The following is an 18199-nucleotide window of genomic DNA, read 5'->3' as shown; positions in this document are numbered from 1 at the left end:
TGTTAAGATTCTCTCTTTGTCTTTTGCTCTTGGCATTTTAATTATGATGTGTCTTGGTGTGGTCCTCTTTGGATTCCTTTTGTTTGGGGTTCTCTGCGCTTCCTGGACTTGTAAGTCTATTTCTTTCACCAGGTAGGGGAAGTTTTCTGTCATTATTTCTTCAAATAGGTTTTCAACATCTTGCTCTTTCTCTTATCCTGGCACCCCCATAATTCGGATGTTCGTTCGCGTGAAGTTGTCCCAGAGGCTCCTTACACTATCTTCATATTTTTGGATTCTTTTTTCTTTTTGTTTTTCCGGTTGGGTGTTTTTTGCTTCTTCGTATTTCAAATCTTTGACTTGATTCTTGCGATCCTCTAGTCTGCTGTTGAAACTTTGTATAATATTCTTTATTTCAGTCAGTGTATGCTTAATTTCTAGTTGGTCCTTTTTCATAACCTTGAGGGTCTCACTAGATTTCTTGAGGGTCTCACTAAATTTATCGGCAGTTTCTAAAAAATTCTTGAAAAACCTTATAAGTGTGGTTTTGAATTCTATATCCAGTAGTTTGCTTTCCTCCGTTTCTGTCATTTGTGACCTGTTTCTTTGTCTCCACATTTTTTATGCTTCCCTGTGTTGATAGAGTGGCTTTGTGTGCTAGGTGTCCTATAGGGCCCAGTGGCTCAGCCTCCCCAATTACCTGACGTGGACACTCTTGGTCCACCCCTTTGTGGGCTTTGTGCACAGTCTTGTAGTTAAGCCTTGATTGTTGTAGTTATCACTGGGAGGAATTGACCTCCAGGCCAATTGGCTGTGAGAATCAGCTGTGTCTGCAGTGGGAGAACTTCTGTGCTGGAGACACCCTTCTGGGGCAAGACTTGCTTCAGTGGGGCTTTGGTGCTCACTGAGTCTGCCCTCTGAGTGTGTCCCTTATGGATCTGAGGAGTTGTAATCTGGATGGTCCCACTCTGACCACTGGGTACACTGGCTCTTGGATCTCTAAGGTGGTGCTAATTTAGCCTCTGCCTGAGGATACCCAGCAGGAGCCCAGCTGTGAAGCAATGCAGGCTGCTGTGGGGCCTTGGGCCTTCTTTTGGATGTTCTGGGTTTCTCTGATCCAGCTGCAGTTTGTTGGGCAATTTTCAGATTGCAAAGGGCCAGGCCTTTCATATGCAAAAGCCTCTGTGCACAGCTTGGGTGGGGCGGGGTCTCGGGATTATCAGGGCGGAGCAAACAGCTAAGGCTACTCCTCAGTGCTGTCCTAAGAGGCCCTGCTTCTCAGTGTCCCGGTAATCGCTGCAACCACCTCTGAGAGAAAGCCGCCCTCGAGTTCCGACCGATGCCAGACAGTCCAGTTTCTCCTGTATGAGTCTGGGTCCCCAGAGACTCGCCCGGAACTGGAGTTCAGAGCAGTCGGGAGCTTGAGACTCCCTCCCAATTGAAAAAGACAACCGTGTCCTCAGCTGCCAGCCCTTTCCACGTGCGCCTCCATACCTCTGCACTTTACTTCCGCACCTCCTCTGAGTCTCACTGTGCTTTTCTCTTTCCTTCTAGTTGTATAATTTCCACTCAGCCAGCCTTCCTGTGGTTCTGGATGATGTCCGTTTTGTCTTTTAGTTGTATTTTTGAAGTGGTTGTGCGAGGCAGCAATTTCCGGTGTTTACCTATGCCGCCATCTTGGTTTCTATTTCATTTAATCTTTACAAACAACCCCTGTGAAGTAACTTTTATCTTCTTTTAAGATGAGGAAACTGAGGCACAGGTTGCTATAGTATTCTGTTATATGAATATGCTATAATTTATTCATTCATTCTCTTCATATTCCTAATTCCTTAAACATTTTAGGTCAGGGGTCCTCAAACTACGGCCCGAGGGCCACATGCGGCCCGCCGAAAACATTTATCCGGCCCGCCGGGTGTTTTTGCTGCCGCTGCCCGTCCTGCTTAGCAGCCAACTCGTCCCAGGCCCGCAATGTGCATGTGTGGAATGTCTGAGGGACAGTGAACTGGCCCCCTGTTTAAAAAGTTTGAGGACCTCTGTTTTAGGTATTCAAAGTAATGAATGTGAAAGCATTGAGTTGCCCATAATTTCAAAATTATAAAGATGTCTAATTTCTGAAAAAGCATTTTTACTTAATAAGTTAGAGGAAACATGTGGAGGCCTAAGAATGCATGGATACTGATAACATTTATAAACTCACTATAGCTTAAATGTAGACTGCCCAGAAAGTTGTGGTGAAAGAAGCCTAGAAAGGGTATTCACTCCTTAACCAAATATACCCACAACATGTTATCAACATAAATAATTAATGAGATAATTTACATTTTTTCCTGCTAAGTCTTTGAAATCGGGCATTATTTTACACTAACCACATTTCAGGTGCTCAGTAGATACCTAGAGCGAGTGAATCTAGTATCGGATAGTACAGAACTATTCTTACTTTGAGAACCTCTATATATTCCATTTGTTTTTTATGTAAAGTCAATCAACTAGTAAACTTACTAGAACAAACTAATATTTGGAGGCATTTTCTTATTGTATGGCCTTTACTTGCTCAGCTCTCTTTATGCTTTGGGTGCCTGCTACCTTCGTTGCTTTGTTTGAAGTTTCTAACAATATTATTTCCTTTACTGTATTTTAGTTGGCTGTCTTGCCACAAATGAGAAATGACTTCATTTGTTGTTAATCCTCACCAGAGAATATATTTCCATTGATTTTTAAAAGTGGGAAGGAGGAGGAGAGACAGAAACATCAATGTGAGAGAGACACATCTTTTGTCTGTCTCCCAACCAGGGCTGGGATCAAGCCCGCAACCAAGGTACTTGCCCTTGACCAGAATTGAACCTGGGAACATTCAGTCTGAGGGACCATTCAGTCCACAGGTGTACACTTATCCACTGAGCCAAACTAGCCAGGGGCAGCTTCATACAGTTTTGTCAGTTACCAAAGGATGAGGCATCTGGCCACTAGAGGTCAGCCTAACTATATTTTAATTCTTTTTTTTTTTTTTTTTAGGATTAATAACATTTTCAGTACTTTTTTAACATTATAATCTAGAAAAGTTTTTAAAAGATAATAGACTGCAAAATGAAAAGGTAACCTTTGCAGTGGGACAAAATATTTGCAAACCATTTATTCCAAAGGGGATTAATATCCAAAATATATAAGGAACTCATACAACTCAATATCAAAAAAAAAATTAAAGATGGGAGCAAAAGATCTGAATAGACATTTTCCCAAAGAAGACATATTAATGGCCAACAGGTATATGAAAGGTGCTCAGCATCACTAACTATCAGGGAAATGCTACTAAACAACCTTACCATACAAATTACTAACTATCAAGTCAAAACTACAATAGGATAACACATGGCACCTGTTATGATGGCTATTATCAAAAAGTCAAAAGAAAACTATGTTGGCAAGGATGTGGGAAAAGGGAAACCTTATACCTGTTGGTGGGAATGTAAACATGATGTGATATTTTGATATATGTATTCACTACAATTACCACAATCAAACTAATTAACATTATCACCTCAGTTAAAAATAGAACAACCATGTGACCCAGCAATCTCACTTCTGGGTATATATGTTCAAAGGAAATAAAGTCACTATCTCAAAGATGTATTTGCACTCCCACATCTACTGCAGCATTATTCACAGTAGCTAATATGTGGAAACAGCCTAAGTGTCCATCAATGGATGAATGGATAAAGATGTGAGATGCAGACAATGGAATATGCAGTCTTTTAAAAAGAAGGAAATTCTGCAATTTGCAACAACATGGATCAATCGAGAGTACATTCTGCTAAATGAAATAATGCAGATATAGAAAGACAAATACTGCATTATCCTTCTATATGTGGAATCTAAAAAATTCAAACTCTTTAACAGTAGAATGGAAGTTACCAGTAGCTGGAAGGTGGAGGGAATATGGAGATCCTGGTCAAAGGGTATAGACTTTCAGTGATGAGTAAGTTCTGGAGATTTAATGTACAGCATGGTAACTATAGTTAGTAATTAGTATGTATACTTGAAACTTGAAAAGTGTAGATCTCAAGTGTTCTCACCACCCACAAAAAATGGTAACTGAGGTGATAATGTTAATTAGTTTGATTGTGGTAATTGTAGTGAGTACATGTATCAAATATTACATCATGTTAAATATCTAATTTGTCAATTATACTTGAATAAAGCTGGTAAACAAAAAAAAAGCTACATCACAATTTAAACACCATAGTTTCATTGTCTTGAAGCTTAACCTATTTCTTGAATTTTACTTTTAGTGCTATGGGAGGAAAGAACAAATAATAGCAACTTTGGGAATAAATCTTTTCCTGCCCTTGGGAAACTTAGTTGAAGAAATAACAAAACTAAAGAATTTGTATGGTAAGGTTGTTTAGTTCTGAAATTACAGAAAACCCATTCTTTAAAGGTAAATTATACATGAGCATATATAGAATAGGTGTGGTAATTCAGTTTTGATATGGGAAAACTCTGCACATGGGATATAAAGAAAAAAACAGTAATGGGTTCATTCTAGAATTTACATATGCCTGCAAAGAGACTTTGTCTTATTTCTACATGAGTGAGCCTTTTACAGCATGTTTTGAGTAATACAATTAACTGAAATGTACTCAATGATCTTGCAGATGGAATTTGGTTGGAAGGAAAATAATAAAAATATAAGAGGACGGAAGAATTAAAAGCCAACAGCTTCTCCTGTCTCAATAAAATAAAGACTTATGGTATGTTTTGAATTTTTCTTTTTCAGATTGAACTAGGTAATAATATTGTAAACTTGAAACTGTTTGCATTGTTTCTCTTACAGATGAAGTTATAAACAGTTCCCTTTATATTGCTTTAGTAGCATCATCTTTGTTGATCTTGCTTTAAAAAACTTTAATGTGTCTTTGTCCAACATATTAACAAGTCAGTTAAGTATAATTTGGGAATTTTTGGCTCCCTCAAATAAAAATAGAACATATTTGTACATATAGTTACAGCAGCCCTTCCTCATTCCCTCATTAATTTTTTCAAAAAGATTGCTAAGTCCCTAATATGTACCAGGCATTGTTGGGAACTGAATTAGATAAATAGAATGTATAGAAGCCAAAGAAATATTTTTTTAGAGGACTAATACTGACATGAAGCCATAGTATATAACCTTATTACTACAACTCAGTGTGTATTTGAAACTGGAGATACTTACTGACTCATTTTTGAAATCACTCCTACAGAATGGCATAAATGGGATTTACTATTTTGGGTTTTGCTTTTTCCATTTAGAGCTATGTTTTTAGTCCAACCATTTGCAATGTATACTTCTAATGTGTTTTCATCACATTTTACCTAGCCACTCCTCCAGTGATGGAAACCTAGAATGCTTCTAATTCTTTACCATCAAAGATGAAGCATCAGAATGCATGTTGGTCTTAAGAGAATTTCTTTGCTTTATTTACCCAAGAGTAGAATTGCTAGATCATGAGGTATGTAAATAGTTTAGCTAAGTAGTACTGCCAATTGCTCTTCAGAAAGGTTCTCCCAGTCTATAATTGTTGGTTTCTAAAGGGGGTTCCTTTAGTCTCCTCACTGACATTGTCCAGCTTTCTAATTTTTTGCCAAACTAATGGAATAAAGTGGTATCCCTTCACTCATATGGCTAATAACTTGTGGCTTTTCCCTTCTGTAAATGGGATATTTTTTTCCTTTGCCCATTTCTTTACTGAAGTTGCTACTTCTTATTGTTGATTTGTAAACTTTGTTCTTGATGTCTTTAGTTCAGTCAAGAAATAATTAATTTTGATGTGACTGAATTCATATTTTTTGACCTTGTAATTTACCTTGTGAAAGGTATTTCTGTGATGCATTTTCTAGTTAGTATTACTGGTATAGAAATTAAGTGTGCCCTGGGCTCAAATTCTGACTATCAGTAGATGTGTGACCTTGGCCAAGTAGCTTAAGTCTTGTGTAAGTGGGGACAATAAAAGTACCTATCTTAACCCTTTGCAGTCCAATTTTATTTTTGGAATTCAAACAGTCTGGTCCAAATTAATTGACAGGATTGAATGTTGAACCGGTTTGCAGTGTCGACCTCAGCCTCGATGTTGGACCTGCTCCTAGCGCCTGGTCTGTCGAGTCAGCCTCGATGTTGGACCGAAAGGGGTTAATAGGGTTTGTAGGAGATTTTAAAACAAGTTAACATTTAAGCAGCTTCTAGAATAGTATGTAGCAAATAATAAGTGCTATATAAATAAATTAATAACTATTCATACATGGTTAATCTCAGATCCAGAAACTTTGTTGAGCTCTTTATTAGCTTTAATTGTTTACATGTTAGTCTTAAATTTATTATAACATTGATTAGAACTTTTGGTTCTTTGTCATTATCAATTTTCATGGTCATTATCTAATTTCTTTTTTTTTTTTTTTAAGGGAATATATCTAAAGTTTCACACTTAGGATAATAAAGGGTGTCCCAAAATTCACGCAAGATTTGAATTTTACGCCATTTGTGCCGTTAAGTGTTGCCAACGGGAAAAAAAGATAGCGTGACAGCTGACAGTTCAGGGTTATTAAAAATGGAGCGCTACACGAAAGAACAACGCATTTTCATTGTTGAGCAATATTTTAAAAATAATGAAGGTTTGGCAGCTACAGTTCGCAATTTTCGTACAAAATATGGTCGGAATAGTAATTTAACTTCATCAACTGTGAAGAGATTAATTAAAAAATTTAGGGAGACTGGATCAATTAGTGATCTTAAACACTCTGGCCGTCCTTCAACAAGTCGTTCAACACAAAACATCGAAGCAGTTCGTGAGAGTGTTGCTAAGAGTCCAGGGACATCAATTCGGCGCCGTGGTCAAGAATTGGATATTTCGAGAAGCTCTCTACAGCGTATTCTCACGAAAGATTTGCATCTTCCTGCTTACAAAGTTCAATTGACTCAAGAACTGAAGCCTACTGACCACGCACAGCGAAGAGAGGTCGTTGAATGCATTATGGAACAACAACAAGTGGATGCTGATTTTTCTAACAAAGTCATCTTCAGCGATGAGGCTCATTTTCATCTTGATGGCTTGGTTAATCAACAAAATTGTCGCATTTGGGGTTCAGAAAAATCCACGAGTGATTGTTGAGAAACAAATGCATTCACAACGTGTCACTGTTTGGTGCGGATTTTGGGCTGGAGGCATCATGGGACCATTCTTCTTCGAAAATGCGGCTGTTCAGGCAATAACAGTTAATGGTGCTCGCTATCACGACATGATAATCCAGTTTTTTGTACCTAAATTGCAAGATATGGATGTGGACGACTTGTGGTTTCAACAAGATGGTGCCACATGCCATACAGCCCGAGAAACAATTCAATTACTGCATGAGTCATTTCCTGGTCGTGTAATTTCCCATTTTGGTGATCAGAATTGGCCGCCCAGATCATGCAATTTAACGCCGTTGGACTTTTTTCTTTGGGGTTTTTTGAAGTCGATAAGGTTTATGCCAACAAGCCCACGACCACCCACGCCTTGAAGGAGGAAATTGAGTGCTGTATCAACGAAATTCAGCCACATTTATGCAAAACAGTCATGGAAAATTTCAACAAAAGAGTGCGGTATGTGCCAGCAAAGCTGTGGAGGCCATTTACCCGATATGCTATTCCAAACATAACCCTATACTGTATACTTTATGAATCAATAAGAAATTTACAATTTTTAATTATAAACCTGTATTTTCTATCAAAATTACTTCTTGCGTGAATTTTGGGACACCCTTTATTTGCTAAAAGATTTAGGTTAACCTTTACCAAGTTGAGAAAGTAACTTTCTTTTGCTAGTTTGGTAAGAATGTTTTACTTTGTTTTTTAAAGCGTGTATAGGTGTTGATCAGGAACTAACAAAGGTTAAATATCCACAGTTGATAAATTTATCTGTTGTTTATTTGTTTGTTTGCTTTATTGACTTATTTTAGAAATTTTCCCAAGTTGGGAAAGTCTTTTCCTGGGATAAGCTCTATCTGATTATAACATATTTTTCTTTTCTTTAATACACATTTAGTCTTGTTGGGTAATATTTGGAATTTTTGCAAGTGAAATGGGCCTATACTTTTCCTATTTGGTTCATATCTAGATTTAGAATTAATATTTTATTATATTCATAAAGGAGTTTATACATATTTTTCTGGAACAATTTATGTAAAATAGATATGAATCTTCTAGGAATTAGTGGGACTCTTATAAAACCATAGGGTCTTGATATTTTTAATAGGTAGTTTTTACCTTTCTTTAATACTTACTAATTTATTCTATTAAAGTTACCTGTTTCTTCCTATATGAATTTCAGTGTTTTATATTCTAGAATTTAGCCATTTCATCTAGAATTTCCTTTTTAGTATGTTTGTCCTGTTTGTTTGTTTTTTAGACTTTGTTATTTTTGAACCTTGTTGATAAGTCTTGCCAGTTTTGTTTTTTATTTCATATTTTCAGAAAATATTTTAGTTTTATCGGTCTTTATTACTATTTTATATACTAATTTCATTTCTGTCTTTATTATTTCCTTCCTGCCTTATTTTGCTGTTGCTCTTTTGCATTATCTTGAATTCTTAACTTGTGGATATTTATTTATTTATTTTTAAACTTGTAGATATTTAAATTTCCTTGTTTTCTCATCAGTGTATTCAAACCTATACATTTCTTTTATGTACTGGTTTGGCCATGTCCTATAAATTACGCCTTGCAGGTAGTCTATATTATTATTCGGTGTTAATATTTTTAATATCCTTTATAATTTCCGTTTTAACCCCTGAATCATTTATGTCTCAGCATAGGATTATTTTTTCTTTTTAATTTATCTTTATTATTGAAAGTATTACAGATGTCCCTTTTGTTGTCTTTTTCCCATTGACCTCCACCCTGAACCCGCCCTTCCTAGGGGATTACTTTTAAGTAACACTTAATATCTGCTTTTTTTGTACTGTGGTCAGAGATTTAGTCTGAATGAAATGACCCTAATTATACTTTATAACCTTATGCATGATCTATTTGTGTGTGTGCATACTCAAATATCTACAGTGGGGCCTTGACTTACGAGTATCCCGACTAACGAGTTTTTTTGAGATACGAGCCGTCTCTTGGCCGATTTTTTGCTTTGAGTGCAAGTGCAAAAAAATTCGGGTTACGAGCCAGCTTCAGATACCCCACCGCTAGTTGGCGCAGCAAACGTCACAGTGATTTGACATACGAGTAATTTGAGTTATGAGCTCCGTCACAGAACAAATTAAACTCTTAAGTCAAGGCCCCACTGTATTGGTTGGTATTATTCTGTTTACTTATGTAATACTCAAAGTATATTAATATTTTAACTGTTTTTCATGCTTTTTGTATCTCTGCTTATATATCCCCCTTCAGTTCTATCAGTGGTTACTTGAGAAATTTTGAGTATGTGTTTTCAGGTGAATATATGATAAGAACAGCAAGTCCTCAAATAACATTGAATAACATCGTTTCGTTCAGGGTCACTTCCTTATAATGTTGATGAGATGCCATAGGAACCTAACTCTTGTTTATATCAGTTAGCCTATGGTAACACCATTTTGTTTAATATTGCACAGCCTATTAACAACATTAAGTGAGGATTTAACTGTATATCACTTTATTCAATTTCTTTTACTAGTATTATCATCCATCTCTGTTCCTTATAATTTTTGGCGTAAAATCTTTTCTTGTTGTTGTATGTTAAAATTGCTATATTTTTTCATCATTTTTTTTAACCTTTCTGTGTGGTTTCTTTTGTGTGTTTTTTTTGCTTTAAATTGTCTTTTGTTAGCGACATATTATAGAATCTTGTTTAGTTTTTTTAATTCAGTGTATTTGCCTTTTAATTGTGAGTTTAACTTGTTTACATTCAGTGTAATTCCTATTGTATTAAGATTTATACCTGCCATCTTCTCATACCTGTAGAGTGGGGTCACATGACTACCACTCTGGGTCCCAGCAAAAGTCCTAATATGTAGCACAGTGGTTCTCAACCTGTGGGTCGAGACCCCTTTGGCGATCGAATGACCCTTTCACAGGGGTCGCCTAAGACCATCCTGCATATCAGATATTTACATTACGATTCATAACAGTAGCAACATTACAGTTATGAAGTAGCAACAAAAATAATTTTATGGTTGGGTCACAACATGAGGAACTGTATTTAAAGGGCCAGAAGGTTGAGAACCACTGATCTAGCAGCTGTACAAGCAGGACACGTATCTTAAAACTAATCCCACCAAGCATATCTAAAGGTAAAAGAATATAAAATTGTTTTATAGCTCTCTACTTGGAGTTTGGGACATAAGGGATCTGCTTTGTGGAAGTAATTTTCTGGGCTAGAACTGCATATGTAAAAACAAACTGGCCCAGATATGTACCAACAACAAAGGATTAAAATGGGCCCAGGCTCTCCTTCCCAATTTTATGATTTTAGGAACCATTCCCAATAGGAAAATCTGCCTAAGCCTATGAAATAGAGATGGGAAAGTTAAGAAGATTTCTTGTTCAGCATCCATGTTCTTGGATACTCATAGTTAGACAGACAGTAATGTTACCTAGTACTTTCAGGCTTTAATATCATGTGTCTAGTCTTCTCATTTACAGGTTAAGGCTACCTTTCCAGATAGTCCAACAGCTAAGTCACCAGTTTCCAAGGGCATTTGTACCACTTATGGAAAACGTCGGATCCGTGCATAGCAGATGTCCTTGACAACTCATCCCACCATCCCCTGCACAAAATTTGCTGCACCAGCAGACTATGAAGCCGACCACTGAGCTTCTTTTCATTACCAAGTAGATATAATATCCCTGACAACAAAACAGAGGACACAAGTGTCTCTTCACAGTATCACAGCCAGTTGAGACCACACTAAGAAAATCAGCTTGCCTATATGAGGACCCCTTCTCTTCTTGGGTAGCCAGGATTTAAAGGAGAGACTCTGACCTGTGCCGCTGGTAAGTGCCTAACTTTTACACACTGAACTGGTCCTGAGAACCGAGATGTCTTCTTTGTAAGTGAAGACTATACAACATAATCTAGAACTGCATAGTGGTGCAAGCCAAAGGCATACTGTGTGTGTAACGGACTCAGAAACAGGCAAGTTAATCTTGTTGAAAGGATTTTTCATCTTTTGTTCTATTTGCCAGTGTTAGTGTTTTGCTGGCTTCAATTGTTACTTCTTTCTGGTTCCTTCTTTCCTATCCTTATGGGTCCCAGAATTCCCTCTCCTGATCGCTTAACAGAATCAGAAAGTGAGGAAGAAGAAAGTGCTAACTACCTAAATGAGAGTTTTGGGGAAGATTGGGATTACTCTGAAGAAGAGGACCCTGTGGTGCCCAACCTGACACGTCTGGAGAGTCTTGCCTGGCAGGTTAAGTGCCTTTTAAAATATTCAACTACTTGGAGACCTTTAAATCCTAATTCCTGGTTATATCATGCTAGACTCTTAGATCAGGACACACCTGTCCATATACTTCGAGAGATAGGTCTAAGACTCTCCTATTGCTCCCATTGTGTACCCAAACTGGAACCAATTCCTGAGTGGCCACCTCTGGCTTCTTGTGGAGTCCCACCTTTTCAAAAGCCGCTGACAAGTCCCAGCCGACTTTCCAGAGATCACGCCACTCTAAATGGAGCACTGCAATTTGCCACCAAACAGTTAAGCCGAACCTTGAGTAAAGCCACTCCCATCCCTGAATTCCTAAAACAGATCCCTAATTCATGTGTTTCTGGTTGTTGCTGTGGCTGGCTAACTAAAACAGTTAAGGAAACAACCCGCACTGAACCCATCAACACCACTTACTCTTACACTGACTTCCAAAAGGCAGTTAACAAACTCCTAACTGCATCACTGTAAAGATTCACCATTTGCTCTGGTGTCTCCTATGTTTCTGATTGAGAAAGTAGTACAAGTTACACAGCCCAGAGCTGAGAAAGGAATGCCTTCTCAACCAAACTGCCCTGTCCTGACAAGCTGAATATCTATCCAAGAGGCCCATCAGTCAACTACAGAAAATATGCATGTGAGCACTCACTTTGACAGACCCTGTGGATAAAACAAGAACTTCAATAGAGAATTCGTAAAAAGGGACTGTTGCAAAAAATAAATTGACTATTCTCCTCATTCAGTTCTCGCCCCAATTTACTCTACCTAACTGAATAGACTCTAACTCTAGGTATCTAATGATTAATGGGAAGGACAGAGTAGGCTATTCTCTCTCTTCTTACCCAGCCTTCACAACAGCCATTGTGGAAAGTGGGAGGTTAGCTATTCCCAGTAGTACTTTCCTAAGCATACTCTTCTCTGACATTCATTTTTAGGGAGGTAGTTAAAATTGAATAACTACAAAAGAAAATGGTGGAAATATGATTTATCTCACAGCTTTTATATAGATAGGTCTGCACATGGCATTAAACAGGCACCTGTTCTTTAAGAAATATATTTCCTGCATCTTGGCACCCAGACTTTAGTCAAGAGGAAATAAAATACCTTCCAAAAGACCAAAGAGAAAGGATTATTAAGAGAGCATTTATGTTTTCTATACTAACTGCTAGTGGATTACAGTGTTTCAGTCTGTATGTTTCCTGGAGCAGCACTTAATGCACTTTCCCATCCATTGCAAACTTTCCAGGATTGCTTCTAACTGTAAAGAACCTTACTATGGAAAGTCTCAGCCTAATATAACCTGAAGTTAGAGTTTTTTAGTATCATTGTTTTCCTACATAGATTAGCTTTAGATCTATCTGAACAAGGAAGTATATGTACTCTTGTAAATGGGCCTTGCAGTGTTTATTTAGATGAGTCAAAATGTAGACGTCAACATAAAATGCATGAGACCGTTAGATCTTTTCACACCGTAAAGACTGAAAACTGTGTGATCCTGGTTGACGGCATCTAAAGGATTCAGAAAATAGATTGTTAAAGATTTATCTTATACACCCTTATTTTAGTTTTGCTTTTTCCTATTCTCCATAACTGTCTACAGTTATGGCATCAAAACCTTAAAGCATTAATGGAATCACAAATTCTATAAATGTGTAGCAACTTTAGGAGATAGAAGGATGTTTATAACCTAATGGGTATTTCTGCTGAGCCTTAGTTGTCTTAAAGAAAAAAAGGAGGGGGTAGAAAAAATGTTTGGTAGTGGAAAATTATTGAACTGAAACCGTATCATACTGTTAGTGTAACTGAATGTATCAGAAACTGTTCCTATGTAGATGTTTTCTGTGAAAGTGGTTTTTAAAATGTTACAACCTGTTTTTTTAAGGGGAAGTGGGAAAGATAGAGAAATCTGAAAATATGTTGATGTTTATGTAATTATGTATGTTCCTTTTTCTCTGTGTGTGTGTTGCATGTGTGCGTGTATGTGTAAAAATGCCTTGCTCATAAACGCGTTTTTGCTATTCACTCCTAAAGGAATCCTTTCCCCAACTTTGCAGCTGAATAAACCAACAGCTTTGTACATGCTGAACAGAGTATGGTCATTTATTCTCAACAAATGAAATAGATCCTGCTGTGCTTAAGGCATATTCAACATTCACTAAGTGCTAAGTAAAATCAGTATATGTAGTGCCTGTGTCTATACAGTGTCTCTGATAGGAGGTGACTTGGCAACTCTGGGAAAGAAACATACTTGAAGAGGATAATGTGAGATGTTGTCAAGACCCACATTTGAACCCATTTGTTTACACATTAAGTAATTCCAGGTTGCACAAAAGGATAGGCACCTGAATAAGCCCTAATCCTTCACTTCTTTTTGTGTGTCATGGATGTGGGGTTAGGGGTGAATTTACCACTTTCATACTCACCCTACATGCGCCTTTGGTCAAGTGCAGTCACCATAATTAGGATAAAGAAGGGCACATTTATTCTCTATAGAAATACTTATCAAAGGACTAAGGAAACAGGATTTCTAAACCAGTGGACATTAATGTTAAAGGTATTCTCTCACAGAACAGATAGGCAGCCTCCTTTTTGTTGACGTTGTCCAAATACCTTGAGCCCGGAAGACCACATCATGTATTTTAAACCCATCAGCTTCCTAAGAAAAAAACATGAATGCATTGCAGGAGGACAGATGTTAGGTCAGCTTTTGGGGCTTATCCTCCAGAGTTCCTATCACAACTATCCGACTAAAAAACTGCTCTCATGAAAACAGTGTTAGAGTAGATTGTTAGAGCAATTTATGGACCTTAGAAGTCACTTGGGTTATTTTCTTATTGATACATAAATACTCCTTTTTTAAAAAAAATTTTTAGTGTCTTTATTGTTGAAAGTATTATATATGTCTCGTTTTTCCCCCATTGACCCCTTCTAGCCCATCCCAGGCCTTCACCACACTAGTGTCTGTGTCCATGGGTTATACATATATGCATAATACTCCTACATCTTTAATAAATGATTATCTGATTTTTGGCTCCATTGTTAGAGAACTCATTATCTTTTGGGACAACCTGTTAGTTTTAAATATCTCTAGTTAGAAACTTAGTCATTCATCTAATAATGTTAGGGATTATAATCCAGATACTGGGAGTGCAAAATTAAATAAGATACTATATACATAAGATGTTTGTTTTAAAATATATTGAGCCAAGATAAATTATCCCAAATCATTTGGCTATTGATACTATTTCTGTTCTCTGATCATATTAAATAAGCTTAATCCGTATACTGGCCCTAAAATATTTTAAAGTAGGGCAGTCATCCAAATCTGTAAGTTCATGTGAAGGTACACTCCAACGGTTAAGCCCCGCAAGGGAAAATCAGCTAAGGATATAAAGTAAATAGATATTTTACACAGACTTAAGTTGTGTATGCTAAGTTCACAAGACAATGGCATACAAAGCTAGTAGATTGGGTTTGTTGTTTTCTTGTTTGTGTGTGTTTAAAACTGTTACTTTCTCATTCTTTGCAATGAAGGGAAAAATTAAGTATTTTAATTCTAATACTTGATAAGTAGCACAGTTCTGGCAGCTCTTCTTCATTTCAGGAAAAGTCCACAAATTTGGATCACCTATCTTTTCCTACCAGAGCCCCCAAAAGACACAAGGATTTGAAGCACAAGGTACCCGGGAAGGTGAGGATGAGGAGCAGAGTTGGAAGCAAGGGGATTATTTGAAAAGTTTATTTGTGCCCTCCTTTTGTAGCCAGGTGACTATACCTCTTTCTAGCCAAAAATTGGAGGCTTATTTCTGGAGAAATTGAAGCACAGTCCCAGTTAGACTAAGAACTGGGACCTGGGGAACAGTGGTAGTGAGGTACTATCCTGAAAACAGGAAGATGAGAGAATGTCTGTATTCTGAACTTTATGAGCCATCAGTCCCTTTTGTCCACCAGCTACATAATCTGGTAGCCAGGCTTATACCCAGCCCTGTCCACCCAATCCAGAAAGATGAACAATTAACAAAGAAACAAAACAACTGGCCACTTGATTATTTGTAGCAGTGAAACCCTGCTCATTCAGACACGGCTTTCAGTCACTTGAACTCACCATGAACTGATGGCTAAGAATCATTAGACATTTGAGGATACCTTCAACAATGAAAGATGAGTACCAAAACAAAAGAACCTGGGGGAAAAAAACAGGAAATAGTGCAGGGAACATAAAACTCCCAAAGAAGCTATAATATTCTCAGAAATTTAGGAGAATATATTGCATCCATGAAATAACAGGATGCTATAAGAAAATGAAGAATCAGAAAATAAAAGTATTGGGAAAAATAGGGAAGTCAAAATTAAACATTCAGTAGATGTGTTGGAAGATAAGCTGAAGAAATTTCTGAAAGAATAAAAAGGCAGAGATGAAAAATAGGAAAATAAGATCAGAATGGGATGCAACATCTGATAAGAGCCTCAAAATGAAAGAACAGAGAAAGGTGAATAGAGAACAAAAAGAAGATTTCCCAAAAACAGGACATGAGTCTCCTAAACTAACAGAATCTACTGAGTGCCCATCACAATGAATTAAAAAATCCAAAAGCACATCATGATATTTTAGGATCCCAGGGTTAAAGATCCTAAAGCTTTCCCAAGGGAGAAAACAAGGTTTACAGAAAATGGTGTTTTAAGAATGGCATTTAGACTTTTTGGTAGCAACACTGGATGTTAGAAGACTATGAAAGTAAGGCCTTCAAATTTAAAAATTCTGATCTAGAATTCTTCCTGTTTTCAGGATAGTACCTCACTACCACTGTTCCCCAGGTCCCAGTTCTTAGTCTAACTGGGACTTTGCTTCAATTTCTCCAGTATGGGGCTAAAATAAAGGTCAAGACTTGCATGGTCTCAAAATTTTACCTTACCATGTACCCTTTCTTAGGCTACTGGAGGATGTGCTTCCCCAAAACAAAGGAGTAATCTAAGTAAGAAGGCATGGGATCCTGAAAACATAAGATCTCACAAAGGAATACAATGAAGGAAAAATCCCAGGATGACTATTGTGTCAAGTAAGTAGGATGGGGGTTTCAGGAAGTAGGTCTCGAGAAAACTTGGGACAAAGTGAGTATATGGAAAATGTAGAAAAGAATGAGACAGATACTGGGAAATTAGGGAAAAAAGAAGATAATTACATAGAAAACTAGGTTAGTAATAAAATGAGACAATTAGAAATATACCAAATACACATTTTTGGATGGGTGTCACTGTGTCACAAAAATCTGAAATTTTTATTTTTTAAATGTAATTATTACAGTTTTAGTAGTAAGATTTAGTAGTCACTTTAAAATATAGTACAAATGTAGTGTCAGCAAATTGATCCTTTAGGCATCATAAACCACAATTGCAATAAGTGCTCACTTTCCAATAAGGTGTGCACTGCAGAAATTTTTTAGAAAATAAATATCATTTAATAATTTATTTTGTAAAAGAAACTGTCCCTTGCTTAGGCAAGTCTCAAAAATCTTTATAAAAATGATGCATAATCTACAGCAGTCATTTCAACAAGTTTTTCATTTCGATTTTACCTTTTTGGGGTCAAAAGCATAATGAATTATCTACATCATTAAAAATAATATTTTGAAGTGTCATAGTTTTTTATCTTCTATACTATTTTTGCCATCAAAATATAGTTAAATCCAGTGACAGATCCATAATATACTCCTACATAGCACTTTAGATTTTTTTCCTGTGAGTTTTATGTTTGAGGTTTTTTTTATACTTTGTTATATTATTACTAGAGGCCCAGTGCACAAAATTCATGCACTCTGGGAGAGGGGGTCCCTCAACCAGGATTGTGAGAGGGCACAGGCCAAGCCGAGGGACCCCACCGGTGCACGATTGGGGCCGGGGAGGGACGCGGGATGTTGGCCAGCCAGGGAGGGAATGCAGGAGGGCTCCAGAGCTGATCTGGCCTGTCTCACTCAGTCCCAATTGGCCAGACCCCAGCAGCAAGCTAACCTACCGGTCGGAGTGTCTGCTCCCTGGTGGTCAGTGCACGTCATAGCGAGTGGTTGAGTGGCCTTAGCCTATCATTAGCCTATTACACTTTGGTTGGTTGAATTGACGACCGGACACTTAGCATATTAGGCTTTTATTATATAGGATTACGTGTTCTCAGAATAAATTTTGATTTAATTGCATATGATTGTGTGGTGATGTGTTTTTTTCTTTGTCATCAAATCCATTAAGGAGCCCTAGATGGTTGGCTCAGTGGATAGAGCATCAGCCTGTGGACTGAAGAGTCCTGGGTTCGATTTCGGTCAAGTTCATGTACCTCTGTTGCAGTTTCCTTGGCCCTGGTTGGGGTGCGTGCAGGAGGCAACTAATCTTTCTCACATCGGTGTTTCTCTCTTCTCTCCCTTTCCCTTCTACTCTCTCTAAAAAAATCAATAGAAAAATATCCTTGGGTGAGGATTAAGAACAACAAAAATCCATTAAGGAAACCATGCCAGACCAATTTGTCCATCTGCCTTTCTTATAAAGTAAGGAATAATAAACCTACAGTGAAGTACGTAAAGTGTGCTAATCATAAGTGTACATGATGTTTTTTCACATATGGATACACTCATATCACGATGTATACACTGAAATCAAAGAGCAAAACGTTTCTTTTTCATTAGCACCCTTTCCCAGTCTGTACCTCCCCCAGAAATAGCCACTCTTCTCTTAAATAGCCATCAGTTGTGCTTGTTCTCAACTTCATATGAATGAGATCATGTATTGTTCTATGCTTAGCTTTTCATCAATG

At 37.3% G+C, this 18199-nt stretch overlaps 1 protein-coding gene across 5 annotated transcripts in view; it reads left to right on the top strand.

Moving 5' to 3' along the window:
- The window catches only part of DCAF16 (DDB1 and CUL4 associated factor 16), a 15837-nt gene extending 2348 nt beyond the window's left edge, over positions 1 to 13489 (top strand). The window contains exons 2-4 of one of the 5 annotated variants that reach the window (XM_023759097.1): positions 4269 to 4371; positions 4635 to 4730; positions 10622 to 13489. In XM_023759097.1, coding sequence (XP_023614865.1) covers positions 11224 to 11874 — 651 coding nt within the window. In that variant the 5' untranslated portion in view covers positions 4269 to 4371; positions 4635 to 4730; positions 10622 to 11223 and the 3' untranslated portion in view covers positions 11875 to 13489. Of the gene's footprint in view, positions 1 to 4268; positions 4372 to 4634; positions 4731 to 6417; positions 7153 to 10606 lie in introns of those variants that run through there. The other 4 variants (XM_014461056.2, XM_014461057.2, XM_006094993.3 and 1 more) reach the window with 4 other exon arrangements.
- Positions 13490 to 18199: the final 4710 nt, after the last annotated feature.

The sequence above is a fragment of the Myotis lucifugus genome, unplaced genomic scaffold, assembly GCF_000147115.1.
Source record: "Myotis lucifugus unplaced genomic scaffold, Myoluc2.0 scaffold_147, whole genome shotgun sequence".
Taxonomy (NCBI): domain Eukaryota; kingdom Metazoa; phylum Chordata; class Mammalia; order Chiroptera; family Vespertilionidae; genus Myotis; species Myotis lucifugus.
Note: the sequence above shows the minus strand (reverse complement) of the source record. Positions and strands in the feature narration are given on the sequence as shown.